Here is a 23,170-nt window from a genome sequence, read left to right on the forward strand (position 1 = left end):
ATTCGTGGGATTGTTCAAATCAAGGCTTACCTGTTGAAATTCTTCCATCTTGTAAGCCCACTTGACAATATACCACAGACCTCTCGTTTTCCTTTTGAAGAGAAACTGGATCACTGGTAAACACATTAGTTAGAAATCAGAATCACAGGGAAGGCTCATCATCAGATCCCGGTGAGAAACATAAAGCCATCAAGTTCTAACAATCTGGAGATTAAAACATTCCAAATGAGAGGAGACAAGAAGCTTAGAAGTACAGTGATTACTGCCGAACTTAAGCTTCTTCAGTTAAAGATAGTCTCTCTCAACTGGTATAGAAAGGTAACAAGAAATACAAAGAAGGGAGCAACAAAAAAGAAAGAAATAGAAGAGGTTATGCAAACCAAAATTATCCAATACTAAAATATAATAAAATCAATGGATATTTGAAGCCCTCTTTTCAGTTTACAAATGTCAAGAAACAGAACTTTGAATTTTCATAAGGAACTTTAGTGCTTGCAAGGCTTAAGACTAGTAAAAAGTATGGATTTAAATAGAATTGATTTGAGAAAAAGACCCATGTAGCCAGTGCTTGCAACTTATTGATTACACAGAGACTTGAATAGATCTTATTAAGAGTAAAGGCTTGCCTCAAATTGCTCTCAAAAGTGGCCCCATTGACCAGCTCTACTTCAATATCTGATTGCTGTATCGATGCTGCAACGCTAACAAGAAAGCTAATACACAATCAGGATCATCAAAAGCCCAGGATCTTATGGTAAAAATCTGACGAGTATCTAGATTCTTGAACGCCTTTAACTTCCAATTCCAGCCCAGCGTCTCTTCCGCAGAGGCCTTTGCTGCTTAATATCCGCTGTTTCAACCGTTGGAGCAGGTTCAGGCTTAGGGTTCTTACCAGGCTCCTTCAGAGGGATTGGCTCTTTAAAGCGCTCTCTCCGCTTTTCCATTTTCACCATTGTCTCCAGAATTCGACGGTTGTCATAGCCCCCTACACCCTTTTCCTCATTTCCAGAATCTTCGACTTTCACCCTCCCTCCCTTCATATCACCAATTCCTGTTGTACTGCCGGAAACATGTTTCTCTTCAATGGCAGCAATCTCTTTCTTTTCAGGTTCTTCTGGTAGCTGACCCTCCTCAAGATCAGAAGCTTCATGGTACTGTGTAATTGGATACTTGTCAAGCCATTTCTCATCATTGGTTGGCTTCAACTTGCATTGTCTTACTTCAATCTTTGACCTGCTGCTATGACTTCCAACCCTTGTATGTGCTTCATCAGAATGCCTGAAAACCGTCTGCTCATTATCAACCATCTGGTCCATGTGGCTGTGCCCACCATTGCATCTAACATCCTCAGCTTTGGAGCATCTTCCGGAGGACTGCAGTGAGACATATTCTTATAAGGCACAATAATAGATTTCAGGAATCAAATACAGTTTTGCAAAACAAATGATTTTCAACGATAGAATACTCAAGTTAGAGAAACAGACAGAAGTCGTACATACGTCAGAAATTGAGTAACAACCTATAGGGAATAGATATCATAAATACTACTTTATACTGAATATGACTAGAATGAAACAAATCTAAACAAAGCATGGAAAAGATGCAAGAAAGACAGAAATACAAAACTTCCTGCAAGTCCTTTTTTAACTTATTCCATCATGACTGCACGATTTAATTCAATTACATACGAATTGCTCATGTACAATCAAAAGGGAAAAGTCAAGACAATGTAAACCTGATGGGCCCAATTGCTCAATGAATGTATATGTAGCACAATCTTAATTCTCCTCAAACCCCGTAAAAAAATTTAGCTGTGTAGCAGAAGATTAATCTAAGTTTGTCAGGTTATGCCCACGCAAGAGGTACACAACCACATGTTCGGTAGCAATGAGTTGGCGAAAGGTTTACCCACTCTATTAGCATCTAAATATGCTGGCCTTAAAGTTACCATTGACTGGCTCTTGGAACATCCCACCATAAAAAGTTCCTGGATGCTTCAAGATAGTACCAGGAAACTTTCCAAACCAACCCTACATAACAAGTCGAAGGTAAACAAGCATTTGGAACCAGCTCCCGAAACCTCTATTATTTACAACAGTCCTGAACCATTCATCATCTCTTCCCTATTTTTGGACTGATTACCTTGTCAAGGCAAAATGCTTCATAACAACTATTTATCAATGAACCACATAAACGACCAGAGGCGTTTAAGCCCTATTCCCTATTCCACATTCCCATCTTAAAAATGGCCCATTTCCACTCATCTAATTATCTCTCTTTGAATTGGGGCTCAAACAACTACCCCACCGTCCTTTCATTTAAAAGCACTTATGTTAATCAAGCGTAATATTTCATTTATTTTTCCCTTACTCATACCAAAGTCAACGTAAGGATGCTTTAAAGTTGCTATGTCACAATGCTCCCTTCAAAATCACTCCAACACTACTCTGTGACCACAATCTCTATGGTACACTGCACCCCATTTTACATGCACACCTCCAAACCCAACAGGATTTAGAAAATTGAAGAACTGCTGGATAGGTAGGTCTCCCAAACCATGCAAAACGCAGGAGCCTTGTGCACTGGATAGGACGTAACAGAAATAGGAGCGCACCGTTGTGCAACAATAAGAGAAACCGCCTAAACAGAATAGACAGAAAAGACGGTGAGAAAAAAATTAAAAAAAAAAAAAAAAAAACCAGAGAACTGAACCTTGTGGTTTGAGGAGAAAATCTGGAACTTCAAATCCAACCTCTGTAGATTCAAAAAATCAGGTAAAGTGTTCCTGTGCGGTCCCTCTACTTTGCAGTTTAAGAGGCTGAGATTTCTCAGTTCTCCTGACAGGCACGGCTAGACCAGATGGTGCTCTGGCCTGATTTTCTGGTTACAGAAGCAAGGTACAATAATATTATTGAAGTGTTTCTAATGGAAAATGTCTAACCAGATTTTGATGGTGTTCAATAAGATGGATTCAAAGAACAAAACAGAAACTGAAATTGATAGGAGAACAACAGGTGACAGCAGAATCAAATAGCAGCCAAAACAAAACACAAAAATTTTGAACATATGAATTGGAAAAGAGTGAAAGAATTGAAGTGAAGAATTTATAGACTGGATATTGATTCTGAGATCAAATAGAGATATAACCATAACAGAATAAGAAATGACATAATCCACCTCAAATAACACCAAGAATCCACTTGGTTGCAGAGAAAACCAGAAACTTTATCGCTGATATTCATGAACAATAAAGAGCCTCAAAAAAAATTTATTTGAAGGGGTGAAACAGCCACTCAAATCCCCTTACCACTATCACTAGTTGGAAACTTAATTAAAATAGGAATGGGGAAAAATCTAGCATTCCTAATAAGATTACTAGAATATGGCTTCTGAATAGAAACAAAAACAAAAATAAACTAGAACTACTATGAGTAACAGAAAAATCTCCCATTTCTCCAGAAGCCCACTGCTGGACTAGAAAGGGTTCTAGAGACCCATGGGTAATGTTTCCAGCCCCTTTTCTTCCTTCTCTTGGCTGCTACATAACACTCCCACTCTGAAATCTTGATTCAGCAGGTTGGGAGATGATCCTTTTCCAGACTATACCCACATAAAGTAGGGAATGGTAGATTCCCTACCCCTTCCTTTCAGTTTTCAATCACCACAAATGGAAATGTTAGAGAAATACAGCATGGAAGCACATATGCATTATAAACAAGGGTTTCTACACACTGTATGCATGATATTGAAGATTGCTTCCCAGTTAGTTCTTCTGTATAAACACTGTATAGCAGATAAGATAATCTTGTAGGTCAGTTTTCCTGCTTTTCACAGATCTTACCTATTTGTACTCCAACAAAATTTTATCTAGCCCGAAAAAAAAAAAAAACAATAAAAATAAGCAAACTTCATCGATTAACACATCCGAGAGCTTACAAGCACCAGCCAATTTTTACAGATTTATTACAAATATGTGTAATAATAAATTTTACTTACATTTTTACCCATAAATATTAGAAATATGTGTAGAGCAACAGTCCAAAACTGGAAAAACATAGATTTAGAACAATAAAATAAACAAACAGATAAAGATAATTAACAAATCGTTATAGAGCCAATCCAACACAAATTTTCAACACGTCCAAAATAGAAAAATATGGACTTCCGGGTAATTATAAATTTGAGCTTCCCAGTGGCAGTTCATTTCATGTTTCCAACCAGAGTGGAAGAGCAAGGTAAGAAATACAGTTCCAGAACATTTGAAACCAAAATTTCATGCACAGGATTGTCCATTATCTCTCTCTCCATAAACAAAAAAGCCCTCAACAATTTTTTTTAAAATGGAAGCTTTGAAGTTGTAATCTTAACCTACCTTCAGGATTTCTCATGTGCTCTAAAGAAGTACCATAAAATACCACAAAATCATTTGCCAACAGAAGCGAAAAGTAGAATGATGAGGACATCACTCAAGGATTTATGTAGCCATATGTCACTTCATTACGGGTAAATGACCAGCATTTTGTATAGTTCTTTTTATTATTTTGTTGTATTTTATTTGGGGCCAGAATTGTTGTGTACTAATGTTGTAAGGTAGTTATTGCTAGAGTAGTTATTGTTGGAAAAGTACTTTTTAGGTAGTTATTTCTTCGTTTTTTCATTTTGGGTTTAAAAAGACTGTATTTGGAGATGCAAGCAAGCAAGGAAGGAATGAAAGCATGAGAGATTCTATGCAATTCAAGATGGTGTGAAGCTAAGATGATCTTCTTTCTTCTCTACCGTCTTCTTCTGCTTCTATCTATTCCTTTCTTTCAAACTCTATACCTACAGCAAACTATCCCTATTTAATTATCATATTTCTCCCAACCCCATTCTCATTTCTTAAGTCCCTTCCATTATTTCTTTCAACCACAGCAGCCTGTAAACCCCAATAAATCATACTTGTTTGGCTGGAATAGGACTGATTGTGATGAAAGATGAGGTTTCCCAAACATGTCCTACATCATAGAAAGATTTGAATTGCAACATAAGAAGATAAATAGCCTACAAGCTCACATGATCTAGCCCATTCTCCTAGCCTATGGGTTCATGTTTGGGTCCACAAGACCTGACGAAGGTAGAAAGGATATAATGGGGTTTATTTAAGTAAACCTGGGTATCTTTGTAATTTTGTTCGTCTAATCCACACATTTGTTAGCTGTTAGAGTGTGGGGCCTATCGTCAAGTCATGGGTCTTTTAGGCAGTAATTGAGTCTTGATAAGATGAAGGTACCAGGTCTCAGTTTCAACCCTGGCCAAAACCAAAAACCTCCCCAGGTTTCAACCAAAACCTGGTAGAAACCGAGGATTTTTCTGGGCCAAAATCGAAACCTAAGTTTCGAGGCTCAGAAAATGGTTTTTTAACCTTATTTTTGTGCTGCCTATTTTTACCATTTTACACCTATTCCATGAATTAGTTTCACAAAAAAAAAAATACCTAAAATGGTACTCATGGTTTCCCAAGTTTGCTAGTGTATGTTAAATAGTGTTGTAGATTAGCCCTATTATAAACAGTGACTACATATAATTTTGCTACTGGAAATGTAAATATGCAATTAAAACAATCAAAAAATACATTAATTAGGTTAGGGAAATACAAGTATACAACAGTCACCAGTCATTACATGGATTAGTTAGGGAAATAAAAGTATCACATCATTAATCAATTTCGGCTGAAAAAATATTTCCAAAACTTTCAATGTTTTCTTGATTTTTCAAACCAAAACCGAATATTTTCTTATTTATTTTCAATTTTTATGAATTTCCTCAATTAATTTTGAAAAATCCAAAAATTAAAAATTAAAAAAGAACAAAATCCCAACTCCTTCAAGCCGTAGATCGGCCAATGGTGTCTAACATATAATAATTTGAAGTCCATCCATCAAATAGCAACCCTTTATTTTTTATAAAAAAAAAATTTTGTTGGGATAAAATCATATTTTTAAACCATAAAATTCAATAAATAATTTAACAGCCAAAAAAATAATCCGACTAAGTGAAGCCATTCTATCTAACATATAAAAAATTGAAACGAAATTACTGTCTATGTACTAATTCTTCCAAAATTTAAATGGGGAAATAAACCATTACCTTCAAGCTCCAATCGGGCAAATCCAAGTTGTATAAGGGTTGACTGAGTAGAAGAATGCAACAAGATGAGTAAAATCAAGTGATCTGGCCAAAAACTGGCAAAATCTCTTTTCGCAGTGTCGAAACTTGCGAAATATGAGCTCTTGGTCGAAACCTGTCGAAATATAACAGGTTTCGACTGAAACCTGTGATTTATATTGACAAGTTCGACCATGTTTTGATCGAAACTTGTGAAACCTGTCAAAACAGGGTCGAAACTTGGACCAAACCAGTTTTGGCTCAGACCATGCCAAAACCAAGTTGAAACAAAACTTAAAACCTTGGATAGTTTACTAATTATGATTGAGTTCGACAGGTTTCAGAAAGTTAATGTCTAATAGGACTCTTCTTTTTGGTTGATTTTACATACATGTACACCCCCTCCCGGTCAACTTTAAACCTTGGATATATTTACATATATTTAATTTGTTTTGAAAAACTTTGTGTGGTGTGGGCCTCTCTCTTTTCCTTCTCCCCTTCTCATTGATCTATTCTCTCTTCTTTCTCTTGTGATTTCTCTACTTCTCCCTAGTCGCTTCCTTTGAATAAACTAATGACTACCATATGAGACAGCACATCCATCATAGTTGTGTAAAACAAAAATCTGTCCGTAAATAGAAAATGAACAGCTAAGAAATCACAGACAAAATCATATAACATTTCGCAGCATTTAGTTTTACCAAGCAAGGCTCCAGTGGCAACATTAAACATTTCATATGACACAGCAAAATCTCATGAAACACAAAAGGTATAAAATTAACAAATACAACCATACACAGTGACATATGTGCAAAAAGGTGGCAATGGGTTCTCTAACGCCTAGAATACAAAAAGCAATGGAGATGTATTAAAAATGCATTGAAACACAGAGCGGATGTTAATTATGGGCTAAAATAATACATAGAAGAAAAAAACACTATACTCAGAAAGTTCTTGGTTGAAAAGAGACAGTTACTAGAATCATCTGCACAAAACAAACCTCCAAACAAGTTCAAATGCATAAATTTTCTTTTACGCAAGAGATATTAGGCCCATTGATTCAAAAACCCTTTCGTGCACCTGATATTTCGGAAGATCTCTGGCTCTAACCAACTTGACTGACTTTACAGTTTCAACCATGTTAAGAATCTTCTCGCTATATGCCACAAATAAAAAAAATTGTTTCCTACATGGCCTATCAAGGTAAGGCTTCCTACGCAGCCTTCAACACCACCATCTTAGTATTTGGCAAGTCTTTCCCACAAGGCACGTTCCACATGACACTATAAAGCTTTAAAAATAGTAGATAAGTTGATTTTGGTAACTTTAGGTTCACAGTGAAAATAAAAGGGTAAGAGATGGGATCCTAAACATCATATGTGGAGTTCCAATGGTCAGTTAGAGCAGATCAGCTTTCCACATGGTTCAAAATGGTGTACCGTGAAAGGATTCGTCAGGGCATGAAGAGTAGATTTCCATAAAACATAGAACTGAATAATCAATCAATTCACAAACCTGCTTTTCAACACACTAATGTTCAAGTTAGTATAAGACACATAAGATAAACTACGTGGATACCAATGAATCTTGTTTTTCAGTTCCATGGTAATTGCCAACTCAGTAAGATCCACCGCAACAAATGGCAAGAGTGATCAGGATCCATAGGAATATAAATTGGCAGCTCTGCACATCAGAGGGCTCAGTTTGGGCAACTGTCACAAGGATTAGTAGAATGGTCTCCATAGGATACTAACATCTAGTTGACCTACTTGAGTATAGAAAGAAATTGACATATGTAAGAACGTGAAGCATCCGCATCAAGAACTTCCATCAAACACGTGTATTCTTCAAAATTCAACCCCCAAAAAATTAACAGTTGTACAAATAAAAAGATTCGGCATAAACCGGATGTAGATTTTGATGAGAAATAAACTAGCACTTAACAAATGAATATAGCAGTCATAAATTCCAGAAAGAGAATGCTTGAGAAATTTTATTAGCAGCAAAGATGAACTATTTGCCCCTCCCCATCTACATGCTTCAGGTATTATACCTGATACACCATCTTCCTTAGCCTCCATGGCCATCCTTGGAAATGTAACACATGAAGGAATGGTTGAAATGGAAAAATCTTTATCAAGAAGATTACATGAAACAAATAAAAAGATCATAGCAGGTATAAAGGGCTCTACCAAAGAAATGCACAGGGATAGCTTCAACAAAAAAGAAAAAGAGCCACTGAACATGTCAAAGGCGCCACTCATATATACAAGTACAGTGATACAAGGTGTCAACCTCGGTTTCCCCAACTTTACCTTTCCTTCCCAACCACCTAGAGCCGAATCCCTGCTCCTAAGGGCTGCTTGCTCATGCTTAACCCTACAAATAATATTGATACCAGAATTATTGTGGTTGCTAATTTCCGATATTCTTATTTCTTCTCTTATAATTTTGCTTCCAATCTGCTCATTAATCACGAAACCATGATGTGTTGGCTCACGTTCAACATGAATACGCTCATGCTTCTTATTTCTTTTGAAGGAAGAAGGTTCCTCATCGGAATACATTTCATCTTGATCTTGATGCCTAGAGCATAATTTGCTCTCAACCCAATGGAATGCTTCAGGTCGCTGACCAAATCGTCTTCCCTTTTTATAAATATCAGCATCAGGATAAATGGTCCTATCTTCAGCATGATAATCATTTTCAAAAATAGGATCAAGCCAACCACTATCCCTATGCTTTATCGGTCGCCAATGGTCAAAATGTCTTTCATCAAATCTCCTAATATCACTTGTATCATTCCTTGGTGAAGTGATATCTTGCCACCGTCTTTCTTTTACAATTTCAACTTCTCTGCAAGTATCAACTGCTATACACCGATGATCAGGATGTCTCCAGAATTCATCATCATATGCAGCAGAACTCCATGAAGTGTCCAAATCGGGATAGGGACTGCGGCAATATCTGTTTCTTCTACCAGACCTTTCTATTTCTCTTCCAATATATGGTATATGCCTATCATACTTCTCTTTGAATGGTTCTCTGTCATTGTATGGTACATGTCTTCCATATTTTTCTTCAAGATCCTCTATACACCTATGCTCCAACTCATACTCATCATCAGGAGTTCTCTTTCTGAATCGTGATTTATCATCCCTCTTCCTTCTTTGCCAAGGATTTCTTGCCTCCTCTGTGTAAAGGGAGGAATGCCCTGAAAGTGACCGGGATTTCTTATAAGAAAAAGAATTTATTCTGTCTTTTGTATGTCCTCTTTCATGAAGATAATCTTCTCTTCTTCTGTACTCTGCAGTGATTCCTTCGTCAAGAAAATAATCATTTTCATGCCAGTGCCTTGTGGGAAATCGATCCTTATCATCCTTGATGTATCGTGGAATCCCATGAAAATTTTCAGTGCAACCATTCCTTGCCTTTCTGTCAACAGGCCTATCACTGCGACAACCAGTTGATACTTCAGTACCTCTATAATACGACATCTCTTCTCCATCATAAACACCATTATTACGCCTCCATCGTTTATGTGTATCATGGTTAACTTTTGAGTGATCACCGCCATACCAGTCCTTTCTATCAGACATTAGAGCATCCTCATCATCATCTCTGTGATCCTTCAGTTCAGCTACACTGCGTAGTTGCATTCTACTGCAGTGGTTCTGCTTCACATGATTGGGGCTTTGGTTTTTAGAATCAAATTTGCATTCACCAAATTCCATATCACTGTCATTGCTTCCAGAGTCTTTAGAGTTATCACTGTCACATGCCATTGACTCCCATGATTCAGGGGCAGAATTTGATGATGGCCTTTCCGAAGGCTTCAGAGCTCTATCCAGACCAAAATCCATCTCATCATTGGGTGCTTTAGAACGACTATCAAAATAGGTTTCAGAATTTGATTCTGCTTCCAACATACGCGGTCCTGCCTTGGAAGGTATCACATTAACAATCGCTTCCTTGGTTTGCTCTACTTGCATCAACATTTTTTCATCCTTAAAAATTTTCTCTTTCGCCTTCTGACGATGATGCCTAGCTTCATCACAGATGTGCTCATTCACTTGACCATCAGGATCCAGAGTCAATGCATTTGATGTAGCTGTTGGTTGAGAGCACCTAATCACAAGTAAAAATATGAAACTAATCAGAAGCTTGCAGGCAAGACAGAAAACTACCAACCAAGTTCTCAATAGCAATGTAACATCTATTATCATCTGTGAGAGCTGAGATGGTGGAACTACATAATTGATATAAGCGTTGATTGATAACAAAAAAAATTATTAAAGAAAACAATGCATAAGCAAGGCAACCAACTCAAAAAAATGGTACATAAAACAGAAAGACTGTACCAGAGGGTGAGAATACCACTGTATGAAGTATGCTCCAGAAACCCTAATCTCCTCACTTTATAAAGCACCAACAGATTTTCGCTTCCAAAGCAACATAGGATTAAATTCCAGGTGCCCATTGTATAAGTGGACAAAAGAGGAAAACCCACCCAGGGCGTTGCATTTAGATCCATGCTCCCACCCCCCTCAAAATTTTTTTTTACTCCATATCATAAACCCTTCCACGATTTGCATTCCAAACATGATTCAGAAAAGGAACAAGAACATTTACTAGATTTAACAATTGCGATTAAAAGTATTTCCTGAAAATAACAAATCTAACACTAAAATCATAAAATTGGAGAAGTAGAAAATGTTATCATCAAACTTTCCATAAATGCTAATATAAAGATTTATCAAATCAATTATATGTTTTCTAGAGCGGGGAGATATGATGCTGCCATCACCCAGGCTCTCCTTACCTCTGCCTCAATCCTCTCCACCCAGGCTCTCCTCTCCTCTGCCTCCATCCCCTCCCTTGCCTTCATCTCCTTTCCCTGCTGCCCCTCCTCCTTCCTAGCGGAGTGCCTAATATAGTCCTAGATTGGTAGGAGACCAACTAGGAGCCAGTAAACCAGGATTTGTTGTGAACAGGTGGATCGGCTAGGTGAAAAATAGGTTTTTGATGAAATTAGGATTAGGGTTTGGTTAGGGTTAGGGTTTGATGTTAGGGTTATGTCAAGTCAAGGTAGGGGAGTCTACCAATGAAGGTCCTGAGATGTTTTGATGGATGGAAGTGTGTAAATTTGAATGGGCAGCAACTTAGGTTTAGGATTTCAGGTTTTGGAAAAGAGGAAAAGAGGGGGATCTAGGGTTTAGGATGGGAATTTGGGGCTAGGGTTTGGATCGATTATTCCTAGTGTAGGGAAAGAAGTTCGATTCAGGTATGGTGTGTTTCAGACGGTTGGATTGGTCTATGAAGAATTTGGGTAATGGGATGATCTCCAGAAATAGATGGGATGTTGTGGTTTGAATGGGGTAATGGGAAAACAGCGTGGTTCGAGTATTCTAATTGGGCAGGAGAATACTCGATCCAATTATGTGAAGGTGCTATTAGCTGAATGGTTTGTTAAGAATTTTGGGAGATGGGAAGGTTTCAAGAAATGAGTGGGAAGATTAGGGTTTTGGGGTGGTTTGGAGGATTAGGAGAAAAATGGGTATTGATGGGATGGATCAGACTTACTGTCGTTGCAAGGGCAGCTTAGTTGGTTAGAGGAACTTGAAAAAATCTTGAATCATGATCTTGAACTTAAAGGAGAGCTTCAAAATAACCACCCGGGCTTCCCACCGCAAGGTGTCGATTGGATCAAACACCAATCCCACCAACGAACCACCCGGGTTTCCCACTACAAGATGGCAATCGGATCAAACACCGATCCCACCAACGAACCACCCGGATTTCCCATTGCAAAGTGGCAATTGGATCAAACACCGATCCCACCAGCCTTGATCAAACACACGACAAAAATCTTCAATGGAGAAGAAGAGCAGCAAAAGCTTTTCATTAATATCAAAATTCGTGTCCAATACTTGCCCCTCCTTTAAGTTCAAGATCATGATTCAAGATTTTTTCCACTGCAAGATGGCAATCGGATCAAACACCGATCCCACCAACGAACCACCCGGATTTCCCATTGCAAAGTGGCAATTGGATCAAACACCGATCCCACCAGCCTTGATCAAACACACGACAAAAATCTTCAATCGAGAAGAAGAGCAGCAAAAGCTTTTCATTAATATCAAAATTCGTGTCCAATACTTGCCCACCTTACAACCTTATATAAAAAACTCAAAAATAGACTCCTACACTAAAAAGAGAAGGCCTAACCCAATCCTTAACCTATTAGGTAACTTAAACTGACTAGGAAACTGAAATAGACTCAAAACAGAGTCCTAATCCAACCCCACTAAACACTTCAAAGAAAACTACTAAAATCACTTAAATTGGACCAGTGGTTCAACTGGTTCAATTTAAATTAAAAAAAAAAAAAACATGAAAATAAACCTAAGTATAAAGCTAATCCCGCATGCAACCTATGTACCCCTACTTTAGGTTCATAAAAGTGACCTATTACATTGAAAACCCAGGGGACCAAAGGCCCAACATTTATAGAACCTAACCCTAGACTTATTCCTAATAAAAAAAGAAGCCTATTTTGGTGATGAATTTGCATCAGTGCCCTCTTTAGCCATGTCTCTGCTCCACTGCCAGATGGTCTTTCCCTCCATTTCATTGCTCCCTCCATCATTGGGAGCTCGAAAATAGCCCACTACCCCTCTGGATTATTAGATGATGAAGCTAAACTCTAGGAAAATTGCCTGGTCGGCAATTTCATTGGTTCAAGACCTCCATTTCATATTGTCAAACTTTCCCTTTCTAAGCAGTGGAGGGTTCAATGGAACCTTAAGATCTTCCTTCTGGACAATGGTTTATTTATCTTCAAATTCTCAAACAATGCTGACAAGCTCCACACTCTTGGCAGGTGGGGAAGAAGCTCATTTTCCTCCGTCAATCGCACCACCATCTCCAACTCCGACGAGTTGATTTGTCCTCTATCCCCCTAAAGATCTCCCTCCCTAGTCTTCCCCTTCATTTCTAGTGTACTGAGGGGCTCAGTATTGTCGGGTCGGTAGGAGGAACCTTTGCCTTCCTCCATCATTGTGCATGATGGCGATACCTACTGCTTTGAGTAAGATATCGTTTATGATTGGAGCCCTCCCCATTGCTTGGTTTGTAAGTTGTTCGGCCACAATTCCATCTCTTGCTCTCCAGTAGCCACGTCTAAGCAGTGAGAATCCGATCCTCCCTTGTGCTACCAATCTTCTTCCTAGGAACCCTTCCCCTAGTCGGGGAAGATCAAATTAGGCGCCGACGACGACTTTGCCGAAGCGAACTTCCAGCTTCTAGGTCTCTGATAGACCACACCGCAGGTCGCCAGTCCCTAACTCTCCTTTACCCAATGGTAGCAACCAGTTTGTAGTCCTGCACTCTGACGATCCTGAAGATCTCAACACTGTCTCCAAGGAATCTTCTGATACTGCCACTGTGGGACGCTGCTCTCCCTCGAGCTCCCGAGCAATCAACTGGCAGATCCACCTTTGCATCCCGATCATAGTTGTCAAAGCCTCGCCTAGGCGGGCACCTTGGACGCCTTAGTCTCTTAGTTGGTGTCGCTTTGCTTTTTGCCCCTCTCCAACGCCTTGGGTCGCCTAGACGTCGTAGCAACTATGATCCCAATTCCTTCGGCTCTGTTGTCAAACATTTTTCTCTGCTTGCAGCTCCCTCCCAGGAGACATAAACGTTAACACTCCTTTACCTGTCTCCACCTTGAAACCCTCCCCCTTTCCTAACCCCTTCCTGCCCCTTCGACTTTTGTGGGGCCCAGGACCTTTCTCCCCTTCTTCCGAGATACCTTCTTTCCTGTGGGCCCCACCATTCCTGACATTGCGCATGGAACCCCAAGAACCCAAGCTCCTTGAGGACCTTTGCCCAATGTGCATACCCATATAACCCCAGCTGCTCATGGGTCTACGCCCAATCCCTTCTCTTAGGCCCCCTCCCTCATGGGCCTTTTGCGCCAATTACCCGTCCATCCCCAAACCACTCCAGCCTTCTCTCATCCATCAAGCAGGGCCTTCTTGGGCAGGTTTTGTCCATCTCCAACCTGGTTGATGGATCTTCTCCTTCGCCAACCACCTCTCTGAGTCTCTCCCTCCCCATGGCAACCCTTTGCCTCCCCCTCCCTTCGTATCCCCTAAGGCCTCTGTTTCCCCTCATCACCCCAATCGTGTCTACCATCGACGTGATTTAAGCGCCCCTCCCTTCCGCAAGAAGCTGCCCATCCGAGACTATGCCACAACCAACATTGAGAAGCTTTCGCCTTTAAGTTTGGATATCCGTAACCATTTTTTTGCTGAGATATTTTGCTATGACTTCATGGGCTCTCTTAAGTTGAGGCTGTTGAGTTGTATTTAGTCCGGGGCTTTTTGGCCTCTTGTGGTTTCAAGGTTCTCCCCTTGTAAAGGCATGGCCTTGTTCTTTGTTTCCGCCCCCCCCCCCCCCTTCCCTTTCTTTCTTTTGGTATTGAATTATTTATTCATCCAAAAAAAAGGACTTACCAAATTGAAAATCACAATTTACAAAAAAAAACCATATATTCACAATTACTAAGATAACAAGAAAAAGCAATTCACTAAAAATTAATAAATTGGACAGCCCTAAATAACCCTAACAAAGTGCAATAGTTGCAAATTCATTTCAACAAGCAGAAATGCAACCATCCACGATGTTTAGACATGGAAAACACCCAAAAGTAGGCCCACAACAATCCTTTGCTGGCCCGGTTCCACGTTGGAGTTTATATTCATATACGCAACAATGGCATCAGCATTTATATCAGAGAATTGTGCAGGTATACATCCTTTATACAATACTAGCTATAAGAACCACAAAATAAATAAATATGTTCCAAATACAGACCCTTTTTTTAAGGGGGGGGTCACAATAAGGTTCTTATTGCATATTATGTCAAAGAAACCAACAGGAAATAATGGCTAAGAATTTAACCTTGTCAGACGGCGTGCTCCATAATCTTTAACATGAGATCTGGAAAATCGATTGCTATATTCATCCACCGGCTTTATAGACTGTGTGTCCTTGTGCACACCATCAGAATCATGCATATCACTGTTATCATCTGTTCCAAAATCTCTACTCTTAGATATTTCCAGTACAGAATTATCTTCATGGCCTTCTTGCTCACTTGAACCACTGGAATCCCTCGAGGAATCATGAACAGAAATCTGCACCCAACCACACACAAGTTATGTAATTCGTGAATGGATGACCAAAAAGATGTGAAAGAAAATTTTGAAAAAGCCACCACACCTGTATTACAACATCAGAATCCCGATTGCGTGGGCGTCTCACATCCATAGACGGTTGTCGTTCACCAATGCCACCTTCAACCTGAATTGCTCTTCCTTTCGGCTGAATCCACAATATGAATTAAGAAGGATTATGTCCAGTTAATAATATCATCGTTCAGAAAGTGCTAGAAGATGTTTGGTTATGCAGAAGAATTTTAACCGAGTGGGGAAGATTGGAGACAAATAGAAAAGGGGATTTATACGTACCACTTCCAGCCATTTCCCTCCTCTATCAGCATTTTTTAAGGACAAAGAAACTTTTGTGGCATCGCCAATTTGACCACTTTCCCCAGTCACAGCTTCTGGAGCTACTGTCTCATGCTCAAATTCAAGCCCGGAAGCCTATTAACAAAACATAGAATGTCAAAAAAATCTTTAAGCATAGGTGAGAAAAACCAACCTGAACCTTGATGAGAAAAACCAACCTGGTTAAGCCTTAGAGACTCAGGGTTCTTGGCCAGCATGTTGGTATGTTGATGATGTTGACGAAATTGTTCCTGGTTCACATCTCAGTGTCAAACTCTATATTTAAGCGACCAACTTGCAAAAACAGGGGTGTACCCCCTGCTCCCGAACGAGTGAGTAAGCGGGGAGAGGAAAGAAATAATATAAGGTACCCACAAGGACTCCAGGTTAGGCTCTCTTTGGCATAGTTTATATTAATATTTATGTCCTGTTTATGAATACTCAATTATGATAACAGGCTATGGGCAATAAACAATAATTGTTTGGTTACAACTAGACATAATAGATTATACAATGAAAAATAGGTTTGGTATGCTTTAGTGAAGAATATATTATGTATTATATAATTTATATTAGGGAAAATATCATCCCCCTCCCCTACTTTATAAAGATTATATCAACCGTACCCTAACCATTAAAAAATGCCATTAAGTGATATCCAATTTTTCTAAAACCCCAGATTACCCTTAGTAATTTTATTCCAATTTTACCCTCTTCAACCCAAAACCCCATTTCCTCTTCTTCCTCTCTACGTTTGTTCTTCTTCTTCTGCCAGCACCACCATCATCGCCACCGCTGCCGCCACAGATCCTCTTCCACCACCACCACCACTGTCGAACCCCATTTCCATCTTTTAACCCAGCCCCTCCATCCTTCTCTTGGACTGGATATTACCCATCTCTTTCTCCACACGAAACTGAAACTCAAGCCCAAATCTCCATCTCCAATCTTCTTCCCGCCTTTGTTCTTCTTCTTCTCCAAACACCCTAACCGAACCCATCTCTCTTTTCCTTCAATTAACCAAATTTATCATCACACCGTGACCCACTCCCTTTCCAAAACCCAAAAAACACGATACCCAAAATTCTGGAATCCAAAATTTGCAGGTTTCGGGTGATTTCAGATAGCAGCCAAGATATTGATCTGATGCCCACCAAACTAAGGTCGAAGGTTACCTAGGAGATGCTCTTTGATGTCCCAAAAGTTGGGGCTGAACAGGTTACAAAATCAGATTTAAGTAACAAATCAAACCATGCTGAAATAAATAGAAAAACAGAGAATCCGCTGGTTTGTTAAAACTAAAATTAAGCTTTGGAGATTTGATTTCTGTTATCTTTTATCATTCAACCATCCACAATCACCCCAACTTCCGCCTTTCACCTTCCACCCTCCACCCAACTTCTATTTGGCTTCTCATTTCCATCTCCTTACCTTATCTCTTCCCTACCTTCTTCCTTATTTTCTTTCAACCCGGACCCTTGTACATATCAGTATGTCACTTTAACAGAATTAGGATTTGAACTCAGGATTCAAGAGATTTACTTTAACACACTCAAAGAGACATGGATGAGCTTAAGAATCCCATCGAGTGGAGATAATATATCAAGGGATAAATTCTAAAAACTTCAAGTTAAAGAGATGAATATATTCTAAGATATGCCAATTCTTGATATAGGGATCAGATGTAGAGATTTATCAGCATAGACCAAACCTAATCTCAGACCAGCCTTCAACTACTGTCGAGTAGCCCTTCTAGTTTGATCTCCAAAATAGTAGCAGCAGTTGTCGTTCGCCCATGATTTTGGAGGCTGCCGGCCCTCCTTTTGGCCACCACAAGGGGCGGCGGTGGGTGAATTGAAACCCTAATAGGGTTTTTTCCCTGTTTGTCGATTTGGGGAAGACGATGGGGAATATTCTCCATCTGATTCCCTCAATATAATTAAAAGAAAAAGGTTTTCTTTAAGTTAAGTAATTGGAATTTGCTAACGTGCACTGCTGAGAAGGTGCTAATGTGTGCCAGGGTCGGGTTGGTGGATCCACCCATTAACTCTAATTTAAAAAGGGTAATATTGACTTTTCATATGCTATTTTAACAGAGTTAGTCATTTAGGGTACGGTTGATAGTAACTTTATAAAGTAGGGGAGGGGGAAGATATTTTTCAAAACTTGGGTACTGGATTGATATTAGGCAAACTTAGAGGGGAGTGGGATGATATTTTCCCTTTATATTATTTATAACATATATAACAAAAGCCTTCCTTTTATATTATATATATAGTTTTTGGTGAAGCTTTTATATTATATTATATAATATTATATTATAATATATTATATATTATATTTATATTATATTATAATATATTATATTTATATATATTATAATATGATATATGTTAAGAGAGAGGATGGGGATTGGCGAGAGGTTTTGTTCTAATAGTCATTAATTTTACCATTTTATCCTCACTTAAGTAGCAAGTCTGCACATGTTCATTAATGGTACACATGGTTTGAGATATCAGTATTGTATCGCTCATATTGGGAGATACGTAATAGTTTTGCTAGTCGTCGATACCGTATTGGTGACACGATATGACAAGAGGTAAAACAGACAAAATCCTTTCTTTAAGGGAAATCAAGGGCAAATTTGCCCGATACGGCCGATCCATGCGAATACCGTATCAGTTTTGCAGCTGACCAATACCATGCCCTAAAACGATGACGGTACATGCTTAAACAAACATTAATAGTTTATGGCGATAAATCATAAACAACTCTGAATTTATGCTTATATTGATTTATTTTAATGAGAAAAAGGTGGTGCAATCCTAGGGGTTGAAATCCCTAAATGGGTTTGCTTGGACCCACCAAGTGTCAGATAACTCAAATCACAAGCACTAGTGGCAAAACAGTACATAATTTGAAGTATTATAAGAACAATGGCAGAATGGTAAATTAATGGGAGTCTAAATCACAAGAGAAGGAACAAAAGGGAAACTCATGTATGAGGTGAGGGGCAAACTTGGAATGGAAGTTAAGGCAAGGGACAGTGGGGAATAAAGGCAAAAGGGGTACAATTGGAAACTAAAACAAAAGAGAAAGAAGTTAAATAAAATAACGAGAAAAAAGGGAAGAAAGACAATCGCCTTCAACCATGAGACATACCAGAACCCAGCGGCAATATCTCTCAACTTCAATTGAAGGAACTCTCTCACTTGGAGTTTGATTGACTTGAAACTTTAGGTGATGGATCGCATCACATACCCCTCTGGAAACCAACAGTAGAATCTGATTTCAATCTCACAGCTCCTTTTGTATCTCAGTCTGTAACTCAGAGGGGTAAGTCACTGTAAGGTGTAGAACCTTTGCTCCTAATTTCTGGTAGGACAGTTGAATGATGGTTGGAGTCGATTCAGATCTATTTGGCTGCAGGTATCGTAGGAAACAGAGTACAACCAAAACAACTTCAGGAAAAGCTGGGATAGGCCAGATTGTGGGAGAAGAAGAAATCAAAGAAGGTGAGATGAGACAGGAGATCTGGGGAGGAAGAACAAATCTGTGTGCACCACAGCTCTTGGCATCAGCGTTAAACAAACGTCATTCAATTTTCCAAAATCAAATTTATCTTCAATCGATGGGAGTAAATGCCCTTTAAAAAGAAAAGAAATCCTATTGCTATTTTGAAACTGGCTATTGTTTAACTCTATCTGGGACTCAAACTGAATAAAACTCTACTTCTAACCCTCCGTAGGACTCTATCAAGAATAAAATAATAAAAAAGAAAATTACAATTTTTTAACTAAAAAAAAATCCTAATTCCTACGCATAACTGCATCAATAGGGGTCATAAATCATAACTTTTTTTTTTTTGGTATAACATAAATCATAACTTTAAACTATACCAAAGAGAGCCTTAGACTACCAATCGCAGGAAAAACACTCATGTGATAATGCATGCACACAGCTGGCTTTAAATGTCATATAGTTCAGTTTAGTATGGGCACAGATCGAATAGGTGAAATGCTGAAATTACCACTAATGCACCATATCTACCGGATACCACTATTATACCGTTGGCAGGCCACAGGTTATATTCAGTGGGGACACCAGATTTAATCTGTACTAAAGTGGCTTAAGAACTTATACAAAGTAACTTCTCGTACCAGGTGGTTGCAATACTCTTTCCAACTTTCCTCATCCAGGCCAAAGTTGAAAAAATCTGTTATATCTGCTCCAGGATGTATCCAGGGCTTCCGCTCAAATGTATCAATATTTACGCCTAATATTGTCCTGTAACAAAAATTTTAAACAAATAAAGAAAATAAACTCTACATTAAAATTCATCAGTATGATGTAAATGATGTTATTCCAAAAGTATAAATGAAAAAGTGGATGTTTAGAGCACAATCCAAGCAAAACCAACGTATCAGATAGTGGCCACCCATAGCTATAATTGTAACAGAAAACCAACTTCAGATAAGACCAGGATCAAGGGAACATTGAAACACTTCTCACCTATAGCGTGGAAGCGAGAAATCATATCCTCTTTGAGCAACAAAAGGAATGATTGTACTAGAGGATGAAGCAGTGTGAGGCATGCTTGACACCATCTGCCGATTGCTCCCATTTACATCCCAATCACATTTACCTGACAATGGAGAAGACAGGGGAACCGCTGCTCCAGATCTGCTGCCTTTCGAATTGATTGGTCTTATGTACTGCACACCCATGTGAAAATTAGGATCCACACTCAAGTACAAATATCAAAAACTCTTTCAAACAAGAATAATAGTGACATACAAAAATGAAATAAGGGGTCAAATAGAAAAGAATTTAATACATGTCCTGTTGAAAGGACAAATGGATAATCAAATATATATGCAACAGAGAAGTACGTAAAAACTTCCATCTACAATCAACAGTTAAAATGATTTCTAGACCAAATAAACATACCTCTAATTTTTAATGAGGAGAAGAGAATACTACCAGCATTTGTTACAGTGAATCCAGCAACCATTGCTTATCAAGGAAGAGACACTCATTAATCATAGACAGCTGGCAGTTTTCTACTTTTATTGCAGCTTTTCATATAAATAAATAGAAGTGGAAGGATAATATCCAGAGATGCACCTAAAAGTTTAGGATAAGGATACGGCCAAACAGATTAAGGTCATATCCAGGCGCGTGGCTCCCGCCACTGCGGGATCTAGGGAGGTCATAACATATGCACCCTTACCCCTGCTTCGCAAAGAGGCTGTTTCTAAGCTGAAATTTTCAACTTTTTCTTCACTTTAATACACAACGATTCAATTTGGAATTTCAAAGATAAATAGATACCTACCCACAAGTAAAAACTATAAAAGGTCAAAGAAGAAGCACTGATTCATTGCCAATGAAAATCAACTGTGTTTAACCCGAACATGAGAAGTAAAATTTCACAAAGTGTACTCTGGCATGAACTTTTAAAACCAGATAGAAGAAGGGAAGAGCATTATGCCCGACCTTGTATTGGGAATACTGCGAAGGATGACTACCCTTCATCCCATTTCCTTTTTCAGCACCAGAACACAAAGCAGTCTGCTCCAATCCATCACAAGACGACTGTAACTGATCCATCAAGTTCCTATCATTGCTTGGACGATTAGCATCGGTAACAATCACTAAGTCATCATCTTCATCGTCACTTCCCTCAGTCAATCTCCGATTACTCGTTATTGCATTGCGTGGAACCGGGTGCATACAACAGTCATCCTCATTCAAAACAATATGCAAATCATCTTCGCTATCACTTCCACTATCCACAATTAGCTCTTCTTCGACATGGGCTTCCGAATTCGGGGTTTCCGTGACATTCTCAATCAATTTCCCTTCATCCTTACTACACAGAGTTGACTCCTGGCTAATCGAATTAACTTTCTTCGACATTAATTCGGAGGCCACATGATCATCAACACCATCAATCTCGTTCTTACTATCATTTTCTAAATACAACTGGTTGAAGCCTGAGACTGCGTTAATGGTATCACTTACTTGAAGCTCTACGTCTGCGTAAAGATCGCCAAAATCATCTTCCATCTCTCCCATCATCAAAAAAACTCTAGCTGGTATTGTTGACTGAACTGGTAATGGTTTCCATCTTCCAACTTCGATGGCCGTATCAATAACAACGTAAGGTATGAGGTATGAACATCGAAGACGAACTGAATACTACTGAGAATAATATCCCATTCGGAATGGAGATTAAAGCTCGTTGTTTGGAACAAGAGAGTTGAGGTTCAGGGTTTTTCAACTTTTCGGAATGAGGCATTATCTATAGCAGCCGATATGGCTAAAACCCTAACCCTAAACCCAACGTTCCTAATCCAGTTATCTCAATTGGCAGAGCCATTTCCGGCTTCGAGGATTCTTGCTCTTCTGGAGATACTTATTTAAAATAGCGCGGTCAACCAAAAAGACCCTCTTCCCCGATCTATTTACGCTTGGGTTTTTTTTTTTTTTTGGTAAAATTTACGCTTGGGTTATGTCATAATATTTCACCCGTTATGGCAGAGTTATGCCAAGAAAATAAAAAAAATTTAAACGATTAGATTTTTTTATTTTTTTTTTGTTTAAGGTGAGAAACGATTAGATTTGAAAAATACTGGATCAAAATACACGCATAGATTGTGAGACCAACTAGTGTGTTATTAATCAAATAAGGAAGTGCTTATCAGGGGAGCATAGCCCTTGTATGTGTAGGGCCAATATGAGTGCGTGCGGAAACATCAAACGGGGTAGTCATTTCGCACTTTAGGGGGGGCGATCATTTTTGCCCCCCCATGTGTCTAGGTGCAAGCACCAAGCACCATGCACCAAGCGCCAAGCACCTCGCATAAACCATTTTCTCTAATTAGATTGATATTTGATGCATACGTCATAAATTTTTATAATATTAAATTGATGAATTATTATTGTCAATTTGTCCCCCCTAAAAAATTATTATTGTCAAAAGATTTTTTAAAGGGGAGTGGGCGAAATGACCACCCCACCCCCTAAGTGGCCGAAATGACTGCCACGTCCCGCCCAAGCACAGCCTGCGCCCCAGTGTTCTCCTGGACAGAGAACATTGCCCATTTTCCAAATATCATAAGACATCTATTTTGTCACGTGGACAGTTGATATATTCATTATAACCGTTGGATAGAGAAGGCATGATCTCGATTAGCCACATGTCAAATTTACAAGTGTAATTCAATCAAATACTCATTTTTGTATTGACACACATCGAATGTATATCCATGCATCTACCAGTTTTTAGACTTTACAGTGCACTGTCCCAATGAAAAGTGGGCACAAACGGTTTACATTTAAAAAGAAAACCCATAAAAATTGATGGTTCAAATTTATCTTGTGATTTTGGGAAACATCACCTTCCAATAACATGAATAACTAGTGATTAATTTGTCTATTGAAAT

General features: G+C 38.8%; 1 protein-coding gene across 4 annotated transcripts; it reads right to left on the reverse strand.

Moving 5' to 3' along the window:
* Nucleotides 1-564: 564 nt before the first annotated feature.
* LOC122672732 (FIP1[III]-like protein) lies at nt 565-21,887 on the reverse strand. 4 transcript variants are annotated; one of them, XM_043870208.1, is made up of 10 exons: nt 21,219-21,887; nt 20,232-20,434; nt 19,880-20,006; nt 15,899-15,970; nt 15,681-15,815; nt 15,433-15,534; nt 15,112-15,347; nt 8,460-10,272; nt 1,026-1,373; nt 565-992 (listed from the first exon to the last, which is right to left on the reverse strand). In XM_043870208.1, exons 1-10 carry the CDS (start codon nt 21,801-21,803, stop codon nt 792-794), a joined length of 3,822 nt encoding a protein of 1,273 aa, XP_043726143.1. In that variant the 5' UTR covers nt 21,804-21,887; the 3' UTR covers nt 565-791. The 4 variants fall into 4 exon arrangements, 3 of the variants coding, with proteins under 3 accessions (XP_043726143.1, XP_043726141.1, XP_043726140.1); XM_043870206.1 differs by having other exon boundaries at nt 565-1,370; XM_043870205.1 differs by having other exon boundaries at nt 565-1,373.
* Nucleotides 21,888-23,170: the final 1,283 nt, after the last annotated feature.

The sequence above is a fragment of the Telopea speciosissima genome, chromosome 8 (assembly GCF_018873765.1).
Source record: "Telopea speciosissima isolate NSW1024214 ecotype Mountain lineage chromosome 8, Tspe_v1, whole genome shotgun sequence".
NCBI classification, from domain to species: domain Eukaryota; kingdom Viridiplantae; phylum Streptophyta; class Magnoliopsida; order Proteales; family Proteaceae; genus Telopea; species Telopea speciosissima.

Bases quoted from the DNA above. Each gene is read 5' to 3' on its own strand.
- LOC122672732 (XM_043870205.1), bottom strand. From the start codon at position 21,803: ATGATGGGAGAGATGGAAGATGATTTTGGCGATCTTTACGCAGACGTA. The intron at 15,816-15,898 runs GTTGGTTTTTCT...TTTTGTTAATAG, and splicing joins AGTCTCTAAGGCTTAACCAG to GCTTCCGGGCTTGAATTTGA. The intron at 15,535-15,680 runs GTACGTATAAAT...TTGTGGATTCAG, and splicing joins GAGGGAAATGGCTGGAAGTG to CCGAAAGGAAGAGCAATTCA.